This window comes from Ovis canadensis, chromosome 13 (genome assembly GCF_042477335.2).
Source record: "Ovis canadensis isolate MfBH-ARS-UI-01 breed Bighorn chromosome 13, ARS-UI_OviCan_v2, whole genome shotgun sequence".
Taxonomy (NCBI): domain Eukaryota; kingdom Metazoa; phylum Chordata; class Mammalia; order Artiodactyla; family Bovidae; genus Ovis; species Ovis canadensis.
The window spans coordinates 69,501,573-69,526,668 of NC_091257.1; the positions used below are offsets into that span (position 1 = coordinate 69,501,573).

General features: G+C 58.2%; 1 protein-coding gene across 7 annotated transcripts; it reads right to left on the reverse strand.

The window, feature by feature from the left end:
- Positions 1-8,806: 8,806 nt before the first annotated feature.
- SLC17A9 (solute carrier family 17 member 9) lies at positions 8,807-24,839 on the reverse strand. Of its 7 annotated transcripts, none has more exons than XR_011247965.1 (13): positions 24,467-24,680; positions 18,693-18,890; positions 18,324-18,463; positions 15,152-15,251; positions 13,743-13,873; positions 13,145-13,241; positions 12,879-12,975; positions 12,177-12,264; positions 11,494-11,665; positions 11,011-11,126; positions 10,348-10,403; positions 10,173-10,202; positions 8,807-9,790 (listed from the first exon to the last, which is right to left on the reverse strand). XR_011247965.1 is itself a non-coding variant. In XM_069546742.1 (13 exons), the coding sequence occupies exons 1-13, from the start codon at positions 24,523-24,525 to the stop codon at positions 9,627-9,629; spliced, it is 1,311 nt and encodes a 436-aa protein (XP_069402843.1). In that variant the 5' UTR covers positions 24,526-24,839; the 3' UTR covers positions 8,807-9,626. The 7 variants fall into 7 exon arrangements, 3 of the variants coding, with proteins under 3 accessions (XP_069402843.1, XP_069402844.1, XP_069402842.1); XR_011247964.1 differs by having other exon boundaries at positions 11,494-11,528; positions 13,145-13,393; XR_011247963.1 differs by having other exon boundaries at positions 11,494-11,614; positions 13,145-13,393.
- Positions 24,840-25,096: the final 257 nt, after the last annotated feature.

The following is a 25,096-nucleotide window of genomic DNA, read 5'->3' on the forward strand; positions in this document are numbered from 1 at the left end:
TGGATTTTAAAAAACAGCCAACTGAGTTCAGGCTTTCTGCTGTTTCCATAGTTCTCAGCTGTCTACGCTCCTCTTGGGGCTCCCATCCCTCCCTGGACCCCTCCCCTCGGGGCTCCCCTTTCTCCCTCTGTCGTCTTAATCTGGGAAGGGGTCTGCCTTCACAGGGTCCTGGGCTGACCCCCCTCTCTGCCCAGGCGAGAACTGTGGCCTCCCTGGGTCCCTCTCTTCCTCTCAGTCTGGGGAGGGCTCTGCCCTCTGCCCTCACAGGGGCCTAGGGTGATCTTCCATCTCCCAGGTGAGGACCGTGGCTTCCCGGGCCCCTGTGTCTCAGGTGCTTCTGCATATTCTGAAGGCAGAGTTGCTGTTTACAGCCCAAGCAGAGAGCTGACACAGTGGAAAGAGGGAAGAGAGGAGAGGTGCCTGCCGACCATGAATATTGATGGCCCTTTCTCTGTGACACGTCCCGCCTGGGCCTGCTGCAGAGCAGAGCCGCGGCCACGCTGAGATCGATGTGCCTTTGTTGAGTGTTGGGACGCACGGTGCGACAGATGGACGCTTGCCTTCAAACCCCTGTGCCCAAGCCGGAGCACTGCGTTGAGGGCCGGGACGTTTCTAGTATCACACACTTGCCTCGGGGCTTGTTCTAAATCCCACTTACTGTGGGCTCTGGCTTTTTATCAGTCAAACGCCTTAAGCACTTTGTCAACTTGGACATCTGGCCGCACAGTTTAAAATTTTTTTATTTGCTAAAATATTTAAGATTTTTATATTTCAGGGGTTTCACAGGGGACTTGAGCTGCCAGGCATATGTGGACGCCAGCCGCTTCAGCAGAGAACTGCAGGGCTGCTAGGCACAGGCCTGGGCAGCAGCGATAGCAGGCACTGTCCTGGCTGGCACAGTCCTCCCTGGTTGAGAGGTTAGAATTCACTTCATTTGGGAAGGGACCACTTTGTCCCTCTTGAAATCAGGAGTGGCTGATGGCCGAGGGTGGGTCATAGGCTCCCAGGACAGTCACAGTTGAGAACAGGGACGCGGGACTTTGGACGCCTGTATCTCTGCAGCCCCTCAACATGCTCCTCTTGCTGCTGAGTACTGAAAAGAGGCCTAAACCAGAATCAACCAAATGCCCACCAGCTGAGGAGTAACCAACAGAAGGGGCTCATCTAGACATGGGCTATTACTCAGCTACATGTGACACCTTGAGGAACCCAGAGGATATTACCATCAGTGAGAAAAGCCAGACACAGGAGACCCCACACTGTGTGATTCCACTTGTACAAAATGCCCAGAAGAGGCAAATCCATGAAGACGGAAGTCGATTATTGGTATTAGGAGCTGGGGTAAGAGAGGGTTGTGGTGACTACTAATGGGTACAAATATCCTTTTGGGGTGGTGAAAAGGTTCTGAAACTTGATAGAGGTGTTGACTGTACAACATTAAAACCAGTGAAAGTGGTAAATTTGAAAAAGACTCTCACCACGATGAGATGATGTTGGTATCGATTGTAACTACCTAACCCTGACCAATTAACTGACTAATCAAAAGTCGTTAATGATCAAGTGTCTCCATGTGCTAGGCACAGCTGTCTGCTAAAGACAAATTGTGAGCACGAACAGGCGAACCCTGGCAGAACCCACCATTGAGAACTGGTATGGACAGTAATCAGATAAGTTAGCCTGAGATGAAGGAAGACTTCCTGGAGGAGGTGACCTTGGGCTAAGCTTAGGAGAATGGGGTGAGCAAGCCACGCAGAGGAAAAGCAGGTGCAGAGGCCCCAGGGCAGCAGTGGGGCCCTAAGAGATGAGGGAAGGATGAACTTGGTGGAGGAAAAAGAGGTTGGGAGGGCAGGGCTAGGGTCCCCGCTGAGCAGAGGTGAGGAGTAAAGGACCAATGGTGAGAGGGTCCCCACAGCAGTGGACACCACTGTAGGAAGAAGGTGAGTCCAGGGCAGCTCATGTGCCTGGGACCAAGCCTTTCTCTGAGCCTGGTCAGCACCTTGGACAGGGCCTGGGGCTGGAGCCCAGCAAGGACCCCAGAAAGAGTTCACAAGGCTGTCACCCTGACTCCCAGAGAGGAAGACAGCAGACATGACGTAGCAGCAGGCACTGGACCTACTCATCCTGGCGGGGGAGAGGCAGCAGAGGCCAGGGATGGGGAGGGAGAGGGAGGGGAGAGCGGGCAGCACACAGAAGCTGGCAGGCCCATGCAGCCTCATTCGAAACCCTGTGTCCTTGTCGCTTCTTCCAAGGGGAACTTGTCCTCCTCTCAAGGAGACCAGCTCCCCACCCCCGTCCTTGGGTGAGCTTTTATGTCCCACAAAGGCCCAGAGTGGACAGGAAACAGTCTGCAGATCCCATGCTTCACTGGCCTGTGTCTCAGGCTGACTCTGGTCACATCCATCCCCCAGTGATCCCCTGCTTCTGTCCTGCACCCGGTCCCTGGTGGGTCTGGGCCTGCAGCCCCCTCCGCCAGCAACATGGGGACCCAAGCCGGCCGGTTGGGATTCTGTTGTTTTTCTTACCTTTAGATGTTCAACAGCATGAATATTCTTATTTTTTATTTAAAACTAATTTGGAGTTCTCACTCTCCAAGGGGCTTCTAATCACCAAAAAGTGCCTACGGCAAGAGCTGATTGACAGGCCAGCGTGGCCACTTCTGAAGAACAAATTGGCCATTGGCAGAGCCACATACAAAGGAGGACGCCCAGGGCTGGTTATTTATGAGCTATTAGGGAGGCGCAGTCAGCATCTGCTTCCCACATGGGCAAAAACACCTGTCAGACATCAGGAGGCCGTAAAACACACACGTTTAACAGTTACTTTGTTTAAAAAGTCATTAAAATTGAATGTCAGCTAAAACTTAGGAAAACATTTATTCTTCAAACCCCTTTGAATCTTGCTGGTGAGCCAGAGACAGGACTGTCTCTAACTCAACAAAGACACGAGTGCGTAAACAGGCAGGCGAGGCCCCAGAGTAGCCACTCTGACAGAACAGTGTGGGAGGAAAGGCACTCACCAGGGCCGCCCAGGCATTCTGCCCACCCCGTGCTGACAGCAGACGAGCTGGCCCTCCACCTACAAGGAGGCAGCTGCCAGGCCCCCACTCCCATTTGCCCAGAGCTTCCCATTAGGCCAACTCTGGAGACAAGTCCACGATGGGAACCCACTGGCCCAGGCCCAGGATGGGGTCCAAGCAGCAGGCAGGACCCGGGGCAGGGGTTAATCCAGGAGTTACAGCAGGGCTGAGACAGCCCTGAGGGTCTCCTGCCAGAAGGCTGAGACCACATCCTGCTGCTTCTGAATCACAGAGGGTGGATGCCCAGGACAAGAGCATAGGTGGATATAGGCCCCAGAGACTGGACTTTATAACTGGCCAATTTTGACATAAATCAAGTAGCCGAGCTGTGTATGTTTTTCACGTAAAAGGATTAACCCTAGTACTTCCCTGGTGGTCCAGTGGCTAAGACACCTCGCTCCCAATGCATGGGACCGAGGTTCGATCCCTGGTCAGGGAACTAGATCCCACAGGCTGCAGCTAAGAGTTTGAGTGCCGCAACAAAGTTCGAAGATACCATATGCTGCAACTAAGACTTGGAAGAGCCAAACAAATAAATTAAAATAAATATTAAAAAAAAAAAAGAATTAACACTGGGAATTCCCTGGTGGCCCAGTGGTTAAGACTCTGCACTTCCACTGCAGGGGGTGTGGGTTCAATCCCTGGTTGGGGAACTAAGATCCTACATGCTGCATAGTGTAGCCAAAAAGAAAGAAAGAATTAACCTTGGTGATTTTCACTTCAGAAAGGGAAGCATGGAAATAGAAATGATAAAAACATGAGTGGTCCCAGGGACAGATGACTGATGAATAGGCAAAGCCCAGCAGTAGGGGGATAGTTGCGGGGGGGGGGGGTGTAGCTCTGGGACCTTCATCACCTGGCTCCTTGGACCTGTCTGTGTTCAAATCATCCACTTAGGGCAAAAATACTGGAGGGGGAGAAGACAGAGAAACCTACTGAAGTCTTACCAGCCTGTGAGGAGAACTCCGGGAAACTATGGTGCTGAGGGTCCTTAGGACTCCGGACTCTGAGGTGCTGCAGCGGCGCGAGTGTCTCCCACCCCCAAGCTCCAACCTGGCCGAGTTTGTCCTTAGCCAAAGAGAGAAAAAGTGCTGCCTGAACCCAGCTCCACTGTCCCTCAGACAAATGAGGGCCGGGCTGCAGGGGGCTGGTCCCCACCTCCTCTGGGAACAGGACCTGGCTGGGCTGTCACTTACTGATCGCCATGCCCTGGGGCCTGGAGGGCAGTTCAACCGTGTGGCATCTCCTACTAGTCTAATGGACAGAGAGTCTCAGACGCAGGAGCTGTATGTCCTTCCCGAGTAGGGAGGGTTCTGGGAGCCCCCTGAGCCCAGGGGCCCCTGCTGATGAGCCCGAAGTGGAGATTTGCAGCAGGAGGTCATGGGGGTGGTCTCAGCATCAGTGGTTGGGGGTGGGTCAGGAGGCAGGGAGCAGGGGAGGAATTGGGGTGCTTTGCTGCTACAGCCAAAGCTTCCACCGCCCCATGGGAGCTCTGGAACCTATATCCCTTAGGGTTGTCCCAGCTGAGGCCAAGGGCAGGGCCTCTGTCCCTCCATGCTGGAGAGGGGTCAACCCCAGGAAGGAGACTCAGCTGTGAGCTGCCAGCAACCCCACCCCATCCATAATGGGGTCTGAGCAGCCCACAGCACCCACTAGGTCTCCAGGGCAGCTTCTCCTGTTCCTATGGCTCTGGGCTCAGGACAGGTGGAAGTGGGGGAGCCACACTGATATGAGCTGAACAAGGTCCCCAAAATTCATATGCTGACGTCCTGAACCCTCAGGATCTCAGAACGTGACTGTGTTTGGAAATAAGGCCTTTCCAGGGTGGAGATAACTTTAAACAGAGGTCCCTGGGGTGGCCCTGATCCAATCTGCTTGTCCTGATAAGAGATTAGGACAAAGACATACACGGAGGGACAAGCCCATGAGGACATGGGGTGGGGTAGGGGGGTAGCCATCCACATGCATAAGAGAGGGACCTCTGCTAGAACCTCGACCCTAGACTTCCAGCCTCCAGGACTACGAGAGGTCTGCTGTCCCAGTTCCGGGTCTGAGAGCTTGGTCCTGCAGCCCCAGGTCACTGCCATCTCCAGACCTCCTGGGAGAGCTGGGCTGTGCCCTGTGAGTGTGCCTTGTTCTGTTCACAAAATGTGTCCACACCCATCAGAACAGAACAGAGACTCGGAGCCCAGGAAGGGGAGGAGGGTTCAGCCAACTGGCCCGGGGGTCTTCCGTCCTGCCCCAAGGTCTCAGGGCACTGCGTTGAGCCCCCACTTGCAAGGCACTGGCCCGCAGGGCTGTGCGGGCATCACTCTCTGGGCCCTCCTGCCCGGGACCCCTCCTGCCCTGACCTGTGACCTCACATGGCCACCGCCTCTGGGCTCAGGGAGGAGCAGCCAGGGCCCTCGGCCTCAGAGGGGCTGGAAGGAAGAGGGTCCCGAAGCTGGAGGACGCCAGTCCCCTGAGGCCTGCACCAGCCTCCTGCCCAGTTTCTTTGAAAATTCGGAGCCTCTTTTGTCTTCCAAAGGTCAAAGGGCCAAGCTTGCCTATAATTAAAATGCACATCCTTTAATTAAAGGCCCCATAACACATGAAGGGCATCCACTGAAATACGACGTGTGACACAGTCATTTCTCTGCTGTTAATTACTAATTAATGAAGCTATTTCAATTAATAGCTTCCCCACCTCGCTCCCCCTTTGACAGGCCCCGTGCTGGGTGCGTCCTGCAGTCCTGCAGTCTGAAGAGGCTCCTGCCACCTTGCTGAATATTCATGCCACGGCCTCAACGGCCTTCAATTAAACATGATAAAGCAGATTCCCTAAAAGTGTGTTTCTACATGCAGCTCAGCTCCCCCTGCTGCAGAGGGGGGTAGTGGCTCCACTGTACATGGGAAAGAACTCGGCCCTGTCCCCAGAGTTGGGGGTGGCCCAACTGGCCAGTGTGGCCCCGGCACCTCTCACCCGGGGAAAGGTGAGCAAGGAGTCCCTAGGGGCAAGTGGGGACCCACAGGGCCTTGCCATCCTAGGGCTGAAGGACAAAGCCAAGGAGTGGGGGTGGGGAGCCCAGAGGGGTGGGTCTAATTAGCATGCTAATTATAGATATTAAGTGGCCGTTAAAGATCCTGTTTTAAAGAAAAGACAAAAACGAGTCACTTACTGAAGGGACACCCTACCTGCGGGGGTAGGGGTGGGGGTGGGGGCAGAGGGGTGTGGGGGTGGGGCACCTAGTAAGGCCTGTGTGGGGCTTTTGGGGCCTAGGACAGGACCTGGGGGGACTCCAACCGGCCCTGAGCCCTTCAACATCCTGAGCACTGGAAGGACTCCAGCCCCACCCGAGGCCAGACTTCCGCAGTCCCGAATTGGGGGGGGGGGGTCGGCGGGGGGATAGTCCCGCCCCTGAGGACACCTGTGCCCTGGGGAGAGGAGAGGGTGGGGGGAACGGACCTCGGGGCCTCCAACCACGAAGTCCTGCTGGCGTGTCATCTTCTTATTAGAAGTGGACACAGAAACCCCGTGTGTGCAGGAGGCCTGGCGGCCAGTGGGAGGGACCCAGACTGGGGGAGAGGTGGTGAGAGAGGGCCCCGCGCCCGGAAGTTGCCCCACGTGTGCACTCCTAGGCCGGGCCACTCCTGGGTCCCCCTCCTGCCTCGGGCTCCAGTCTTGTGCATCCTCACTCCTGGAACATCATTCCAACATATCCCTTCCTACGGAGCCGAGGGGTCTGAGCGCCGGTGCACTGGTGGCCAACTGGATCTCTCAGCTCCCAACCTGAAGTCCCAGGGAGGAGCCAGGTCGGCTTCTGGGGGGCTGGGACAAAGCCCTGTCGGCCGGCGCCCTCTGTTGGCTGGCTGCGGGGCAACAACAGCCTGGTCCTCCCAACGCACGTCCTGGCCGCCGGCGGTGCAGGCATAGACATGTGGCACACACAGGCGCGCGCGCCCCACCCCCCACCCCCCCACACACACCCTGCGCACAAATGCACACTCATGGCCCCGGGCAGCCAGAGCCCCTCCTCTCGGGAGTGAAGGCACAGCAGGTTTGGTGTCCAGGGTCTGGTGACCCTGCAGAAGCCTGCCCGCTCCCTGCCTGCCCCCTTCTCCCCACCACTGCACTCAGGGTCAGTGTTGGCTTTGGGATCCTGCCAAGGCCACCCAGGGGTGAAGCCGTGTCTGGGCCTGCCTGCACCAGATAACACATGACCAGGGCCAGGCCTGCCTACCCGCCCTGTCTCTGCTAACGGCACTTGCCTGCCCACCAGCAAACGCTTTCACCTGGAATCCAAGGAGCCCATTCCGGGGCCCAGTATTGGCCTTGGGAAGGGGTGGGGCTGTACCCAGATCCTAGAGGACACTCAGGACCAGGAACAGCAGTGATGGGAGGAGAAGGCCCAGCTGCTCACAGCAGGCCCAGTGCCCCCACCCCGGCTCCTCCCTCTCCTGTCCTGTGAGGCGGTGACAGCGAGGCCGTGACAGAAGTCCAACCAGACTCGGCATCCAGGAGGCCTGGGATCCCAGTTTACATGAGTGCCCTGGGCCCCCATCCCTCAGGACTCAAGCCCAGAGACACCATGGCTGTGTTCCCACAGGCAGGGCCATCTCTCAGCCTCAGTTTACAGTTCGCTGTGGGTTAAAGACAAAGGAGAAGAGGGTGAAAGAAGATGAGATGGTGGATGGCATCGTCAACTCAACAGACATGAGTGTGAGCAAACTCCGGGAGACAGTGGAGGACAGGGGAGCCCAGCTGCTGCAGCCCATGAGGTTTTTTGAACAACAAAAGACAAAAGTGTTATTCTTACTCCCAGGCTTACAGCAGTGAATTCACAGTGGCCGAGGTAGAAGCAGCCCGTGTCCCCCTGACAGATGAAGAGATAAACAAGACATGGTCCATCCATACGATGGAATATTACATGGACTTAAAAAGGAAGGCAATCCTGGTACATGATCCAGCACGGATGCACAGTGAGGACATCGTGTTTAGCAAAATGAGCCATCATGAAAGGACAAATACTGTAGGATGGGTTCCCAAGAGGGCCTCGAGGGGTCAGCGTCATAGAGACAGAACACAGATGGTGGATGCCAGGGTCTGGCAAGGAGGGGACAGTTCTCATTTGGGAGAAAGTCATGGCTGAGATGGGGGTGATGCTTGCTCAACAAGGTGAACATACAGCAGAACTCATAAACAGCCACAAGTCCATGGCTGTCCTGCATCCCGTGTCCTAAGGAGGGCACCCCACCATGGGGGAACTTTCTGGGCTTGGTTCCCATCTCAGAACAGCATGGCCTGGAATTCCACCTGAGGTTTCTTGTGAAAAACCCCAGCCAAGCAAACAGAAAGGCCTTCACCGTAAATTCATATTCTTGCTGCATTTCTGTAAACAATCAGGCCAAACCCACAGAGGCCAGACTCACTTTGTAATCGAGAATCTTTCTGATTCTTCCCGATCAAAAGCGGGGGTGGGGGGCTGTTGGGGGAAATCTTTGCTCACATGGAAAATTGGGATTCATCCGATTCTGGAATCTGCACAGAGGACAGCACCGCCAAGAGGCTCTGATACAGATGCGCAGACAGGGTCTGTCTGGGGCGGAGCAAGGAAGGCCCACCTCAGTGGTGTTTGCGCACTCGTGTCAGCACCCACGTGGATCAGTGTATCTGTCTGTTCGTGACGTTTTCTTTGAACTGTTTGTAACACTTTTCGGGTTTCCTCGAATGAATGACATAAATCTTTAACATGTGTTTATTCTTTTTATAAATAGAGTGTTAAATGACATAATGGTCTTCTTTTAAATAGTTTAATAGTCATAATTTAAATAAGGCTTTGATGTGATTTTCCATATTCTCATAGTTTCTTTTTTCTACATATACATCTTGCAGAGTCTATTATTAATCTGTAAGACAATTGGCCCCTCTACTGTAAATAGGAAGGGAGAAAGATGAGGAGGACAAGGGGTTTCACTGGTTCAGGGTGTGTCCTGCCCAGGAAGGGTGCCCACACACCCTCACGAGGCACTAGGGGAGCAGGTCCATCAGCAGTGCCCAGGGATTCACTGGAGGGGCACCAGGGACAGGTCCTCTGGGGACACTTGGTCATGTCAGGAGGCAGGGCTGGCTGTTGGGACTAGGGGCCTGTCTGGTGGGTGGGGGCCAGGGATACTGCTGAAGACCCTAAAGTGCATAGGATGGCCCCCTCCAGAGCATGATCTGGCCCCCAGTGCCGAAACACAAAGCCAAGGAGGTTCTGGGGGGAGACTCCAGTTGACCGCCCGCCCTGCACCAACATGACCCCAGGGAGGGATTCCCGCATGGGGCACATATGAATCCACACAGAATACACTGTGTCTGTCATGAAGCTGCTGCTACTAAAGATACTAATCCACCCACACTGAAGTTTCACCAACTGGAAGAAGGGTGTGACCCCCATGGGCAGGGGAAGCAGGCCCCACCCCCCTGGGCTGAGGCTCCCTCCCTTTAGGGCCAGGAGCAAAGGGGCCCTAAGCAGGGACCAGTTCCCTGCTGATGGCCCAAGGTCCTCAGGGATGTAGGTCAGGGCGGCTAGAGGTCCTCATGGGCGGGGCTCAGGTCCACCCGCTGGGCCTTCCCAAACACAAGGAAGGTGCACAGCCCCAAGCTGCTGATGGCGGCCACTAGGTTGAACACAGATGTCCAGGAGCCCGTGGTCTCGATGAGGTAGCCGCCCAGGCACACGCCCACGACACCTGTACCGCAAGAGGGGACGGGCCGGTTGGGAGACAGACAGGCCGGCTTGAGGACAGGCTGTCCAGCCCTTGCGAGGATAGTGTGGAGAGAAGCTAGGGGCCCTGAGGGCACCAGCCCTGTCAATGCAATCCAGTCCTCAGACTCTGAGGACCCACACATGTGCAGGAGTTCCATGTCATTGTGAGTGTGAACACCACGGAAGGCAGTTCTATTTTCGCCCTGCGGCTAGCTCCAGGGTCTGAGCTCCCCCCAACTGCTCTAACACTTTGGGACCCTCCAAGGGGTACCACGCCCCATCCTGAGGGCTGAGGCAGAGGGTGGGAGGACACGGAAGGGGGCAGCTTGATACCCACAGGCAGGGGATCCCAGCCCACCTCTCACCTGCCAAGGCCCCGGCTGTGTTGGCCACGCCTGGAATAGGACAGGGAGAATGAGGATTGGTCAGTGGAAACCCACTGGAACCCTCCTACAGCCCACCTGCCCAGGGATAGGTCCTAGGGGCCCTGAGCAGGAAGGGGCAGCTACTTCCTTTTCAAAGAGGGCCTGTGGTCCTTACCAAACAGAAAGCCGGCACAGGAAGGGGCCAGATCCTGGATATTAACAGAAATGCCGCTGCGGGAAAGAGAAGAGAACAAGGGCAAGTGACCACAGGATGGCTGCCAGCCACCATGCCAGCCATAGCTCTTCTGATCACCTGGATCCCAGAGGCCAGCCAGGCCTGCCCACCACAACAGGTCAGCCCCAGCTCAGCAGTGGTGATGGCACGGGACCCACTCCCAGGATGAAATAAGATGGGAGGCAAGCTTGCTTAAGTGCACACACACTTTGCTGCCCAATAATTTGGAAAACGACATCAGGTTCCAACTCAGAACAATTCAGAGCTGTTTTCCTGATTAAACGCTGAGCTGCAGTGCAGGTTGGGGGCCTGCAGAGCAGGCTGTGGGACATGAGGCTGGATCCCCACCTTTGGCTCAGAGGATGCTGCTCAGAGATCAGCATCTCCTCTGTTGGCCCCTGCCCAAACACCGCTTCGTTTTCCCAAAAAGCCCAGGTCCTCACCGGCTCCATTCCTCTTCACCTTGTGGCTCACTTGTCACCTGTCACTGCCCACCCTCCATGTCACTGCACCACGAACCACAGGGCTCCTCCCTTGCGCCCAGGACCCGGGAGCCCAGAGGCGGCATGGGGGGCTCTGGCGGATGAGGCACCTGGCCCTCACCTGTGGTTGAAGGTCTGGAGGCCAATGGAGGCTGACGCAAACACCACGGAGTTACAAAAGCTCGACGTGTGGCCCAGACACAGGGCAAAAACACTGGACAGGCCAAGGCCCATCACCTGCAGGAGAGACAAGTAGGGACGCGGCGGGAGCCTTGGGCCTTCCTGGGCTGCCCTGAATGAGGGTGGGTGGGGCTTCCTCTCAGGTTGGGCCTGCCCGGAGGACACGGAACAAGGCTACACTAACCAGCTGGCCATGCTAGCTGCAGCCAGACAAGCCCTAGTCGATGAGCACAGACCCAGGCCCAGAAATGGGCACCGGGGCTCAAGGAAGGGCCTCAGTCGGCCAGACCAGTCCCCATAGCTGACCCAGGGAGCCCTCCAGCCACTGTACCACACTAGCCACCTTCTAGGTCAGGGGCCCCGGGAGCAAAACAGGGTGAGAGTGGGAGAGAGTCGGGAGAGAGCGGTCTCAGGACCTTCCTACCTGCATGAACTTCCGAACGGTGATGGTCCTGTAACCTGGACAGGGGGAGACCAGAGCGTCCTGCTGGCCATCTGTGCTGCCCCACCCCTGACGGTATCCGGAAGGGTCCCACCCGGCAGGGCTGCGGGGAGAGGAGGGCCGGGCCGGGCTCGCGGGGGACCGCCTGCGTCATCTGAGCCATGTGCACACGTGTATGAGTGTGTGTGTGCACTTAGATGCCGGGCAAAGCAAGTCCCTCAGTGATTACAAAATGTTTTCTTTGTGTTTCTGCAAATTTCTACTTTTCCCTCAGTGAGTGCATGGTTCCTTTGGTAACGAGGACAAGGCTGACACTTAAGGCCATGTAGGGCAGGGTCGTGGGGAGTGTGCCTGCGAGACAGTCATCCTCGGGGCATGGGTGTGCAGGTCTGTGCTCTGACCCCACCAGGGGGACTGCGTTTAGCACCTAGGTGGGAGAATCGACTGCTCCACGGCGACTATGTCCCCTTCATGGGGAACAGACTAGGGAGGTGGCAGGCTGGAGGCAGCCATTGGCTGTGAGGCTGGGATCCGGGCACCAGGGCCCCCAGGGCTGGCTCTCTGGACCGGGGACCCACATCATGGCCAGTCCTCAGGGGTGTGGCCTCCTCCTTGCTATAGCGGCACCCAGGAGGGATGCCCCCCACCGCTCCCCCAGGGCTCACCCTGATTGATGAGATGGTCGGAGAGAAGCCCGCTGAGCAGACTGGCGGGAATGGCCACCAGCCAGGGCACCACGTTGAAGACCCAGCCCTGGAGGGAGGGAGTGGAGGGACCTAAGAGGCATCCAGAATGGGCACCTGGCCCTCCGGAGAGGACAAAGGGGTGGGGTGGCCGCTGCCCATGACCACTGCGCAGTAAGTCTCTCCTCTGCCCACAGGCTAGGCCTCCCAGCCCGGCCTCCCAGACCCTAATCCATCCCTGACATGGACCAAGCACTACTGGTGCCGTCTCCCCTGTGAGCAGGAGCTCCCTCGTGACTCCCCACAGGGTGGGGGCAGAGCTCCCTCGTGGCTCCCCACAGGGTGGGGGCAGAGCTGGGGATTGCGTCCCGCCCAGAGTGTGTGACCCGAAGTTCCTGCTCACCAGGAGGTCTGGTGGCTGGGCGGCTGGGGTGAAGCCAGCCAGGCTGACTGCAAGACATGGGTGCCCACATCAGGAGCCCTGCATGCCCCCCAACCCCAGGAAGGACTGTCCACAGTTGGGTGGGCAGACAGGGCAGCAGCTGGGCCTCTCCGGCTGCACCCCGGCTCTGGCGCTGAGCCACATGGTGTCAGAACTGCCAGAGCCTGGATGGAAGGAACCCAGCTCTCTGCACATGCCTTGCAGTGCCCCCCACCCTGCGAGCTGCCTGGTGGCCAACCCACCTTGGAGCTGGGGAAGGTCTCCTTAAAGAAGGTCGGCAGCCAGGAGAGGAGGATGAAGAAGGAGCAGGCCGCTGAGAGCTGGGAGACGATGGCTGCCCTGGGGGGCAGGCGCCAGGCTCAGCATCCACACCTGGAGCCCGTCCCCACACCAGGGTGGCCAGGGGCTGAGAGTGGGGAGCCCAGAGTGGAGCTGCCTCCATGCCGGCCGCTCCCCTGCGGCGGTGGATCCAGGCCCCCAAACCCTGTCCCCACAACAGCCCGCTCACCAGACAGAAGGCTTTCGGAAGAGCTGTCTCCAGGGCACCTTGGTGTGTCTGGACACGGGCAGGCCTTGTGCCAGGATGCCCAGGGCCAGGATGAGATCTGAAGGGGGAGGCAGGCCCACGTGAAAGCCATCCAGGTGGGAGGATGGACCTGCTCCCAGAGACCAGATGCTGGGGGCAGCTTGTGGGCCCCTGACTGTGCGTAGGGGCTGTACACCCTCTCTGCCAGTGCCTGGGATCGGCAGCACTTGCCTTCAGGGGTGGACATTAGTGCTGACCATCTGTCCCCCGAGCCCTCAATCCTCCCAGGCCCCACTCCTGTCACCGGAGGCCACCACTTCCCCTGCAAACTGCCTGTGCTGGCCGAGTAGCCCCTGCATGCCTGCATTCATCCAACATTCCCAGACTTGACCATAGCCCAGATGAGACTCAGGGAGCAGGCGTCCTCTCTAACTGGGGGATCCTTCTTCTCTGGAGGGCAGAGCTGCAGCCCTGGGTCCTCAGGCCCACCTGCTCTTGGGGTTCAGTGGCACCTCCCTGGAGGGGATGAGGCACCAGGAGGGCACCAGGCCTCCCAACCTCCCCGGGGAGTGGCACATACCTCTCTCATTTAGGAGACACCTGTACACATAACCCACCCACAGCAGGGTGAGCCCGCCCGAAAAGTAGAAGACACTTGGCCAGCCATACCAGTCCAGGAGCAGGGAGCCCACAGCCCCAGTCACCAGCGTCCTGCAAAGACAGTGGTTGTGGCCAGAACCCTCGCTTCACTGGGGCCAGAGCTGCCTCTTGGACCCCACCCTGTGTGAGCTAAGTCCCTGGAAAACAGGGCACCCTGTCATCTGTGGAGCAGCTGCCCAAGAGGGCAGGCTCTGTGTGGGATGCTAGGGGTGCGAGCTGGAGGGCATTCTGATGCCACAGGCCGGCATGGACTCAGGCACAGCCACGCAGCCATGACATGGCACAGGGCCCCTGCTTTGCTCTACGATCTCCCTACATTTGCATGTTAATCTTTTTAAAATAAAAAAAAGGCAACGAGAAGACAGTGGTGACAAGAATTCGCTGACATAAAACCTCCACGCTGTTTTTCAGCTCCTCATTATCAGAGAGGATGAAATTTCAAAAAGACTTCTAAACGCAGAAACAACCTCCAAACCCAACCGCCTCCCTGTGTCCTGTTGATCCTGTGTCCTGGGGGCCTCCCCGCCACAGGCTGGCCTGTCTATCCAGGAGCTTCTCCCCACTGACCCCATCTGCCGAGGCTCAACCAGGAGATGCTTAAAGAAGGAAAAAGAAGGAAAAAGCTTCCCATCAAGGCCTGTGGAGGCTGTCTTCTGCTTTGAGCCTCCATTTCCCCATCTGAGGGGAGGGGGGTGTGCATGGTCTCTCCCTGTGTCTCCCTTCTACCTGCTCCCACCCAACAGGTCCAGATCACCCAGTGAGATGGGATTTCAGATGCACTATGAACCTTTTTTGGTGTGATTTGTCTCATATTGCTTCTCTGAAATTCACGTTTCACTGGGCACCCAGGGTTTCCATCTGGGCAGCTCTCAGCACCCCGACAGGAACCCCTGGCCCCTCTGCATTCTTGCCTGGAACTCAGCAGCAGTGAAGTGAGGCTCTGAACCCAGGGGTTGTGAAGCCCCATTAGGACAGCAAGACACCCCACGGAGGGTCTGGTGCTCTGGGGGACATGCAGTGGGGAGGGACACAGGATCAGATCTGTCATGACTGGACCATGATGGGTGCACTCTAAAGCAAATGCAGGCCACCTCCCCCATGGGGATGGCCCCCATCCAGTTCTGTCAGTGCAGAAGGAAGGGAATGTAAGCGGGCAAGAGCCCCAAAGCCCATCGGCCCCAGGGGGACAGAGCAGACACAGTGGTGGGGGGGTTGGGCAGCAAGTGCCTCCAGGAGCAGACTCTCCATGTGTCACCATCACTGAACATGCATTGCCCTGTGGCATTCGCACGAGTGGCCTGTCCCCACCAGCCCCAGGCTGGGACTTACCCGAACTGGGAGCCGGCCCCCACGGTGCTGTAGGTGAAGGCTCGCTCACTCTCCCGCACCTTCTGGGACAGCAGGCTGGTCAGCGCAGGGAAGTAAACCCCTGGAGCAGGTGGAGAAGGAAGGGGCCTTGTGGAGCTGTGTCCCAAGCCAGGTGGCCCACGAGGCCCACCAGGGCAGCAGGTCGAACCATGAGAGATGGGCTGGAAGCACCAGGGGCCCTGGGTGATTGTCCAAGCCCAGGTCTCCTTCCTCCTTGCATCACCCCCGGGACAGTGGATCTGGGCTTTTCCTGACACTTGGCCAAGGAGACACTCAGCTGGGGCGGTTGGGTGCCGGGGGCCAGCGTGAGGAATCCCGCCTGTGACAAGGTCATGCGGAAGGAAGCCTGACAAAACGCAAGGACGTGATCAGGCTTCAGGGGTTCCCCCTGGAATTTCCTGAGCATCCACCCCCCAAGACCAGAGTCTGCCTGCTTTACTGTGTTATGCTTTCCACCTACTCTTCTGTCATTAACAGGGGGCTGTCCCCCCATCACCTTTTTCTGGAAAAAATTAGAGCTTTTAGATAATAAATCTCCTGGGCATAATACGAGTGTTTCAATCCAAAAGCCCCTCTGATGGCTTTCTAGCCTGCCTGCAGGACTCATACAGCTGTGCATGTGATTGTTTGAGGCCTCCTGACCGCAGGAGGCACAGGAAGCTTAAAACATCCTAGGAATGTAGGGGCTTCCTAGGAGTCAAAATCATTAGAATAGGACTGATTAAAGGTTTCATTTGTTGAGCCAATACTTGCTGCCAAATTTTCATATCTTTTATTTATAGAGATAGTTGATATATAGAAAAACAGGTAGTAGACCTGGTATTAGCAACATTAGATCTTTGAGTTAAGTACTTTCTTTGTTATAACCCACTGCACCTTTGTTCTACAGGAATGTAACTTTATTTAGTACTTTGAGGGTGATGCAGAGTAAAGAAAAAACACTTCTAGGGAAAAGGAATTTTCTGGTTGATAGACAATTATCCAGGAAGAGAGCCATAAAAACGTTAACAGGCCTCTTGGCCAGAAGATAATGTAAACCACCTGAGACCTTTTGTTTACGGGAGGGTATGCAAAAAGAAAGCCTTGTCTCAATGAGGGTCAGGACTGCTGCCCCTGCATAACTCTGCATATTCCATTATTTCTTTATGTACAACTTGGGGTATATAAGCTGATTTTGAAAGTGGAGTCTTTGGAGTCTCGCACCGATGCTGGGCTTCCCCATGTCGTTCTTTTCTTCCCTTTTTCCACTGAATTCCCATCTGGAGCAGGGAGGCTCACCACGTCTACTTACTTTCCCTGGCTGCTAAGATCCACGCGAAAGGGAGCCTAAGGCGGGGCACCCTTCGATATTCAAGTGGGCGCTGGTGGCCTAACCTAGATGGTGCAAACCTCTTGTCTCGAGGTTTTATTGGTTTTCCCCGTAAACCAAGTTATTCAGCCTCTTTTTCTCCACCTAAATTTCCTACTACACTATTTCTCCTAATCTAATCTTGTATTTCTATATTAATAAATAAGTTTCTCTTTGTCAACGCCGTCCCCGCTTCGAATTCCCTGGATCCACCGGGGCTGGACCCCGGCAGTTGGGGGTGGTGCGGAGGGGAACTACGCCGGCTCTCAAGGGCTCCAGAGTCCTGGCACCGACACGGGGGATCATGCACACACATGACAAGTGCACACACTAACACACACGGTGCACGAATGCGAGACCTGAACGGCCTTGAGGGACAACAATGCCGGGTCCTGGCTGTGACATTGCCCTGTAGCTATGGGATATGTCACTACAGGGAGGTTGGGGGGGGTGGTGGGGGGCAGCTCAGGGCCTCCCTACACCTTGCATTGCAACTTCCTGTGAAGCTATAATTATTTCAAACTCTAGTTTTGGGGAAAAAAATTGTACTGGGGGGCTGCAACTGTTGCCTGTTACACTGGGTTTTTCTCCAAAAGCACCCAGGAGAAGCTCAGAGACCAGGCACTAGGACAGGACATGGCCCCCACCTTCCCTTTGGGACCCAGCACTGCCCACACCAAGTGCTGGTCACCCGGGGTGAGAATTGCCCCTGGACCCCTGGTCTTTTCACTGTAACAGGCCACACAGAGAAGTCCTTCTGTCTCCTAGGAAGATGGGAAGAAACAGCTGAGCTGACGGCCACCCAGCCGGGTGCAGTGGGCAGCCCCCAGCCAGGTGTCACACAGCTCAGTCCTGCCTCAGCTGCAGGACAGACAGTACTAGCCATGGTCACGTGGGGTGAGTTGGAAGGAGCACAGCTTCTGGACTGCCTGGAGCACGAGGACCACCTGTAGGCTGGGCTGATGGGACTGATCAGGAAGCAGGCAGAGGCCCAGTCCAGGATGTCTGGGATCCTGGCGGTGTGGGCTGGAAACAAGCCTACCCCTGGCCTGGGCTCTGGGAAGCGGGAGACACGGTAAGGAAGGGGGTGTATCCTGTCAGATGTCAGGCTGGGGTAGGGCAAGAGCTCAGAAGGTCATCCTACCCCTGGAGGGAAGGTGTGAGACCCTGCCACCAACCCCCCCCCGGCCCCGCCCCCAGAGGTCTTTGAGGAGGCCTCTCTCCAGAAGCGTAACGTCCCCAAAGCATGAGACCCAGAGGTCTTGGGAATGTTGCCATCCCTCTGCCCACTGGCCCAGCCAGTGTGGGGTGTGGCCTCCAACTGGGCACATCCCCGTGGTGGAGCTGACAGCACCACGAGGCAGCCTGGTGGCCACCAGATCCTTGGAGCAGACTTTGTGGCAGGAGGACATGTGACATTAGAAGGTGCCAGCCAGCCTGTGAAGTGACTCTAGAAAACAGAAAGTGCTCAGGTGCCAAGGCATCAGCGCACAGACAAACACCGGTGCGGGGGTGTGAGACAGAGCTGGCTGCGCGCCAGTGGGAATGGTCCTCCACTGACTGCCTGCCCCACCGGGCGTGGCCTCACCAGCAGCAGCCCTGGGTGCTGATGCACCCGCTGTGATTTGAGGCAGACTTTGAGGCATACCATACACAGGCCCCCACACAAGGACATGTGCGCTCACTCAGGAGCACCTGCCTGAACACACGCCCATGTGCACAGGTACTCATGCACACACACACATGTGCACACAATCCCTTGCTCTACTGTGCTTGGGCCCCTACCTTGGAGCAAGCCGGTGAGGATGCGAGAGAAGGTCATGAAGGCCAGGTGGGCGCTGCCAAGGTGTGCGAGCAGGGGAGTGGCCACGGTGATGAAGCCCCAGGCAGAAGCCGAGAGTAGGATGACCTTCTCGCCGCCGATCCTGCAAGGGGGACGAAAGGGTGGCCATGAGGAGCCGTGTGGCCAGGTTGCCAGGATGGGCTGGACTAGGAGATCCTGCTGAGGAGGAGGCAAGGTCCCTGCCTGCCAAGCATCCCAAGACAGCTGAGTGCTGGCCCAGCTCACCCCCACTTGGACCTCAGGTCTCCCAGTCCCCACATTCCCTTCCTAGGAGCCCCCTCCCCCAGCCTTGCCTGGGGGGCAGGGATTACCGGTCCCCCAGGTGGCCGCCCACCACCTGAGTCAGGCAATAGCCCCAGAAGAAGCTGCTGAGCACGACGCCGGCTTCTTTCTTGTTCCAGCCGAAGTCCTGGCTCATGGAGGCGGCACAGACAGGCATGCTGACGCGGGCGCAGTAGAGCAGGCATGTGCCCAGCAGCAGTGTCCCTGTCCATACCTGGCACTCGGGCCTGGGGAGAGAGAGGCTGATGTGAGGGACAGCTCAGCCACCTCTTGAACGCCCACCTGTCCATGTCTGGTGACTCCTGGGAGGAAGAGGCAGATGCTAGAAACGATGCATGAGGTCCCTGAAACAGCGGAGGTGGGAGCACGTGGTGGCCAGTGAGGGCAGGTTAATAAGCTACGGTGAGGGAGATCCAGTGCTCCAGGACACAGGGACTCGGTTTCCACAGACCAAGTGTAACCCGCCAAGGAGGCAACGGGCTGGCAAGAGGATCCCAGTTGAGGCAGAGCAGGGGTAGGAGCAGTGCCGTGGCCCCTGCAAGGCCCCCAGGAAAGCTGGGTCTGCTCAGCAGGGGACTCAGGGGAAAGTGGTGTGAGGTGGCCAGCATGCTGTGGAGGCCAGAGGCCCCTTGGAGGAGCCTGGGCAGCAGGGAGGCAGCCTCGAACTCCTAGGAAGGTTGCCAGACAATATCCATACGAGGACTGTCCTCCAAACTCCTGTCAGCACTCCTCAATTATCAGTCACCAAATCAGGAGAAGCCAGAGACAGGAGCCCAGGGGCTCAGCGCCTATGGGACCCTGGTCCAAGGTAGGGTGGGAAGAGGCATCCCAGGACATCAGGGAGAAGTGCAGGACACAAGCAAGTGTGGCTCGGTGGCAGTACTGTCCACGGCAGTCCACGGACAGTGACAAATGGACACTGATCTGGGATGTGAAAAGGGGACTCTGGTGTGGAGCACAGGGAAGTCTTTACCAGCTTCATGGCAGCTCTGTAAATCTGTGCGTGCATACTAAGTCGCTTTAGTCATGTCCAACTGTTTGAGACCCTACTTTGGGACTATAACCTCCAGACTCCTCTGTCCATGGGATTCTCCAGGCAAGAATACTGGAGTGGGTTGCCAGGCCCTCCTCCAGGGGATCTTCTTGATCCAATCTACAACTGTTCTTAAAGATGAGACGGGGGTGGTGGGATTTTTAAATGAGAGAGAGAAGAGCCTCAGTGCCCTTTCTGTGGGGGGAGGGGGAGGGCACCACTAGTGACTTGTGATGTCTTTGTGCAATGTGGGGACATCCCCTGCAGGGGTCACAGCAGTGGGGAGTTCAGGAGTGGGGGAGGCCTTGAGGCAGCCTTGGGGTGCCTTGGGGATACTGCATACACCTGGGCTCACCTGCCTAACTGGGGCAAGGGTTCTCCCAGGGCAGGGGTGAGGTGGGGGGGTCAGGAGAGTGGGGAGGCCTTGAGGCAGCCTTGAGGGGGTGTCTCGGGTGTCCTGCTTACACCTGGGCTCACCTGCCTAACTGGGGCAAGGGTTCTCCTAGGGCAGGGGTGAGGTTGGAGGGTGAAGGAGTGAGATGCTGCTCAGGTTGTGGGTAGGAGACAGGGCAGAGGCTTCAAGTCTGCCCCCCCCCCCGCACCCCCAGGCCTGGCGGAAAGGGGTCAAGGCATCAGTGCTGTAAGGCCTTGGGCAGGCTACTGGGCAAGCAAGGTCGGCAGGAGTGCACGGGCAGTTCTCAGAACAGTTCAGTTCAGTTCAGTTGCTCAGTTGTTTCCGACTCTTTGCGACCCCATGAACCACAATATGCCAGGCCTCCCTGTCCATCATCAACTGCTGGAGTCTACCCAAACCCATGTCCAAGAGAGGGAATTCCCCTGTGGTCCAGTGGTCAGGAATAGGGGGGTGGGGTGGGAGGTGGGTTTCAACCCCTGGTCGGGAAATTAAGATCCCACAAGGCATGCAGTAGTGTCGCCAAAAAAAAAAGGAACAGAGGATGCCAGGGACCTCAAACCTGGGAGATGAGCCAGGACCCCGGAGTCTCACCCTTGCGCCCCAAGCCCATTCAAATCTTTGAACCCCTGTCTGGTGGGGGCTCCCTTGGCTGCCTCACTGGACACTGACCTGAAAACAGCAAGAGGGGCCAAGGACGGCAGAAGCTTGGACTCCATCTGCGGACACGGGGGCAGATCCCCTCCCTGTGGCATCCCCCCAGGCTGAGGCTGCCTTGGAGGACAGTCCAGGGTGAGGCCAGGACCGGCCCTGGGAGGGCCGGAGCCCTTGCCTGGACGCCTCCCAGGAGTAAGAGATCTCAGAGGCCCTGAGTGCAACTTTGTGCCCTGAGCCAGTGGGTGTCACGCGCACCAGGAGCGTGGGAAATGGGCACGATGGGCCATGTCCATTATCTCCAGGTCATGGCCACTGCCATCTGGGGCAAGTGCAGCCACGTCAGGGGGACACGGGCCCAGCCACCGGGCCTCCTGAGCTTCAGTTTCCTCGGTGAAGACAGGCTCGTTCCCCTGACGCCTGTCTCCTTCACAGGTCAGTGACTAGCAGGGTGACTGCCAGCACTCGAAGCCTCAACAAGGAGCCATTGACTTGGGGGGGTGGGGCCGGGGGAGGCTTGGCAACAGCATCCACCTCCTGCCAGCATTTCTCCCCCAACCCCGTTCCGCTCACCCTGCAACTTAGTGCACTTTCCCACAGGCCGGGAAACGAGATGGGGAGCCTTTCTGTGTCTCAGGCTTGCAGAGGCCCTGGGTGGGGGGAGGCTTAGGGCGACATCATCCAGCTGCTGCCCCCACAGCTGGAGGCTGTGGGGTCCTGCAATCCCACCAGTGGAGACAGACCTCCTCTCGAGGGGACTTGAGGGGCATAAGCCCAGCCTGCTTCCCCAGAGGGTCGTGTTTGCCAGTTAGGAGTCTGGGAATTACTGTCCAAAGTGCTGTTAGCTCTGGACGAAGGGAACGGTCTGATGTGATGAGCAACTCTCCCAAGGAGACACTTGGGTGCTACTCTGGGCCCCAGCCTGACTGGGGGAGCCCCCCTTTCCCTGGGCCTCAGTTTCCCCGGGTGCACTGGACCACAGATTTCATGCTGCGTTTCTGGTCTCTAGGTGCCCTGAGGAGAGGCAAGGATGGGGCTCCTGGGCAGCATTCTGTGACAATTTACATTTTATATTAGAGCTTCCTATGAGTCCAGTGGGAAAGTTTCCCGTGCTGGAAGGCCCGCCGTTCTACACTCCCAGGAGCCATCCACTCGACTGGTTGGGGGCAGGTGTCCCCTTGGAAACTGCCTAGTGACCCTCAGTGACCAGGGAGAGGCCATCGTGCCCCCACCTTCCTTCCTGGTTGGCAAAGTGTGACTGGAATGACTCAGAAGTGGGGATAGCAGCGCAGTGGCTGATGGGGCAGGTCTGGCGGCTGCCTCTCTCTCGAGAGGTGAAGCGGGGGCAGAACCCCACAGGGCAGGTTGAGGACTCTCCTGGGGCCTAGTGGCCCCAAATGGTAATTTTCTTGACAGAACCAGACTGTGAGTGGGGTGGGGGTAGGACAGGGGAGGGGCATCAGGAAGGCCAAGGAGGCCACAGGAAGCACTGGCTCAGCAACCCCAGAAGAGCTCAAGGACTGTCTCCTCTGGGGCTCTGACCATGGAAATAATGCCTCCAGTCCCCCCTCTTGCCCCCACTTTCCTAGCCTGGCACAGCAGGCCAGCTGACAGGAGCGGGCAGAGGACAGGTGAATGCAGGTCCATGAGCCTCAGAGGTTGGCGCAGGGTGACCTCCACAGCCTACAGGTGAGCCCTGCGAGCCCAGATGCAGGGGAGCAGGGCTTCTGACTTCCACGAACAGCCACAGCCAGAAGGTGCCTTTAAAAAGGAAGCTTTGTTCCTTTCTCTGGCCAAAGCTACGAAGGGTCACCTGCATAGATGGGACCGCGCCCCCAGCACACCTGCCCCTCCTTTGGATGCAATTTGCCAACACTCCAGGAGCCTGGATCTGTTTGCTCTCTGGGTGGGAAGTCCAGTTGGAAACCGGGGAAGGCCGGCTGAGACTGGCCTACTCTGGAAGGCTGGCAGGGCACCGAGAGTTCAGGAAAGGCATCAGCTTCCAGACCACCGGTTGGCCCTGAGCTTAAGGCGCCAGACTGGGGACCCCCATAGAAGCTGGAGGGCCGGGTGCTGTGGGCTTCCTCCCAGGGCTCTGGAGGACCCGCAGCCCTGTCGCTGAGGTGGCAGGAAGTGCCGCTGGCCGGGCGAAGGGACATCCTCCACAGGTGCTGGGGACACAGAACCAGTAAGTCTGCTGGGGCAGGCGACCCAGATGTGGCAACTGATCAGAACACCAGATCCAGAATCCTGGTCTCCAGCAGGGCTTGCTGGGAACATGTAAGGTCACAACAGGATCAGCCGTGAAAAGTCCGAAGACCTTCATCCCCTCACTCTGCCCAGTCCTGAGTCTCATCCATGCCCCCAACTTTTCTAGAAACTTCTGCTTCCTGCCAAAGGCCCCCATGCCTGAGAAGCACCCATGGTTGAGCAAACACGAGGTCACGTGGACCCTTGATTCAGAAAAGGGAACTGTGCTTGCTGCTGGGGACAGAGGGCAAGGGCCAGAGAGAAGCGGGGCTGAGGCTGCCGGCTGCCCTGTCAGGTATGTCCCTGGGGAACGGCCCTGCCTCTGGGTGGTCCACACGGCAGTCAGCAGCCACAAACAGTTGCCACAACCCTTTGTCACAGTTCTCATCACCTTTAACCACACAGGGTGTGAACAACTCCACCCAGGACCCCGCTGCCTGCCTGGAGGTGCTCCTTTCCAAACCAGGCAGGGAGGGAAGGAGGTGGTGAAGGCAAAGCCAGACTGTTAGAAAGCAACAGGACTCTCTAGAAGCTCCAGCCCTCTGCCCAGCCGCCTGCAGAGCTCCTGTCACTTGGGTTGGCTTCTGGCTCAGGGCTCCTGGGTCAGCTCCAGGGCGGAGGCCTCGCCTGGACAACCAGCAGGGTGGGGAGGAAGCAGGTGAGTGCGAAGCAGGTACACCCAGTGGGCAGCCCTCCTGGGCACTTGGCACCTGGTGCGTGATTTGGGCTCTAGAGCTCCCCTGTCCCTGGGCCCTGTCCCCAGGGAGCCCCTGGCCCCTCAGGTCTTCCTGTGACTGGCTTTGGGAGGCTGGGGAAGGGGAAGGCACAAGGCAGGCCCACGGGGATGCAGAAGTGGAGACGAACCAGCACTGGAAGCAGGGCCAGTCCCGGGGAGGCGGGGGGATGTCAGGGGAGGCCGGGCCTGACGTTCACTAACTTGGGGACCTCAGCCCCCCTAGGACCGGAGGGGGTACTCTTGCTCCTGGTCACTGTGTGAGTCATGCTGGGGGGTGGAGCCTCCAGCGCAGGGCCATGACCTGCCCAAGGTCTCCCTGTACAGTGAACCCCCACCCCCAGGGCACCTTGTGTACATCACACAGCTGGCACAGGAAGGCGGGGGTCAGTGTCTGCTTTAGGTTCCAGCGTAGCCCCCTGCCCCCAGCCCACTGACTGCGCTCCTATAGGCGACCCTCGGGTGGGTGGGCACAGGTCGGGGCTGGGGCCTGTCAGTGTGTGTGGTCATGAGCTGGGAGGCCCTGCCCCCAGCCCTCCCATCCCACCAAGACCCGACCTGGACTGCAGATGGGGCACTGGGGAACCGGGCCCTGGTTGGAAAGGAGGCGGCAGAGAGGTACGTGGCCCCTAGGCGGAGCAAAGGTGCCGCCGGAGGGAACTGTCTCTGCCCAGGACGCCCGCACCCTCCCCTGACCATCTCCCGACGCACGCGGCCCCACCTGGACCACTGGGTGTCCTCCGCCGCGTCCCTGCGGGTCTCGTCCGGGGACGGCTGCATCGGGCGTGGACGGCGCGGGCGCAGCGTGTCCGGGGCCGCTCCCGCCCGGCCCAGCCACCGGGCAGCGCCGCCCAAGTCCACGTGTCAGTCCCAGCGGCGCTTCCGTCCGGCGCGCTCCCAGGACGTGTCGCCCCCGGACGGCCACCGCGGGGGGCGGGCGGGCAGGGCGGGGCCCGCAACTCGGTACCCGCCCCACTCACATCCGTCGGGGAGGCCTGGCCTGGCGCTCCCGCGGGCGGGGCAGACCCTTGCCGCCCCGGGGCCTCCTAGCGGCGCCGCGGACGTCCGAGACGGACGGCGCGGGCGCTTCCCCTGCAGCCGGCCGGAAGGATGGGGCTCTGGAGGGGTTGAGCCGGCGGTGATCCTGGCGGGCAGCCTGCATGCCGTCCACACACGGGGGGCTCTTCACCTCGCAGGGCTGTGCACACCTCAGGTGAGAGTTGGGGTTGGTCTCATCCACTGCAAGGGGAGCAAGAGTGGAAGGGAACCAGTTCCAAAGTGGGTCTTTGAAGGTGGGCTCTTTCTGGCCCCGGGACCCTGGAGCCGCAGGGGGAAGCCTGGCGATCCAGAG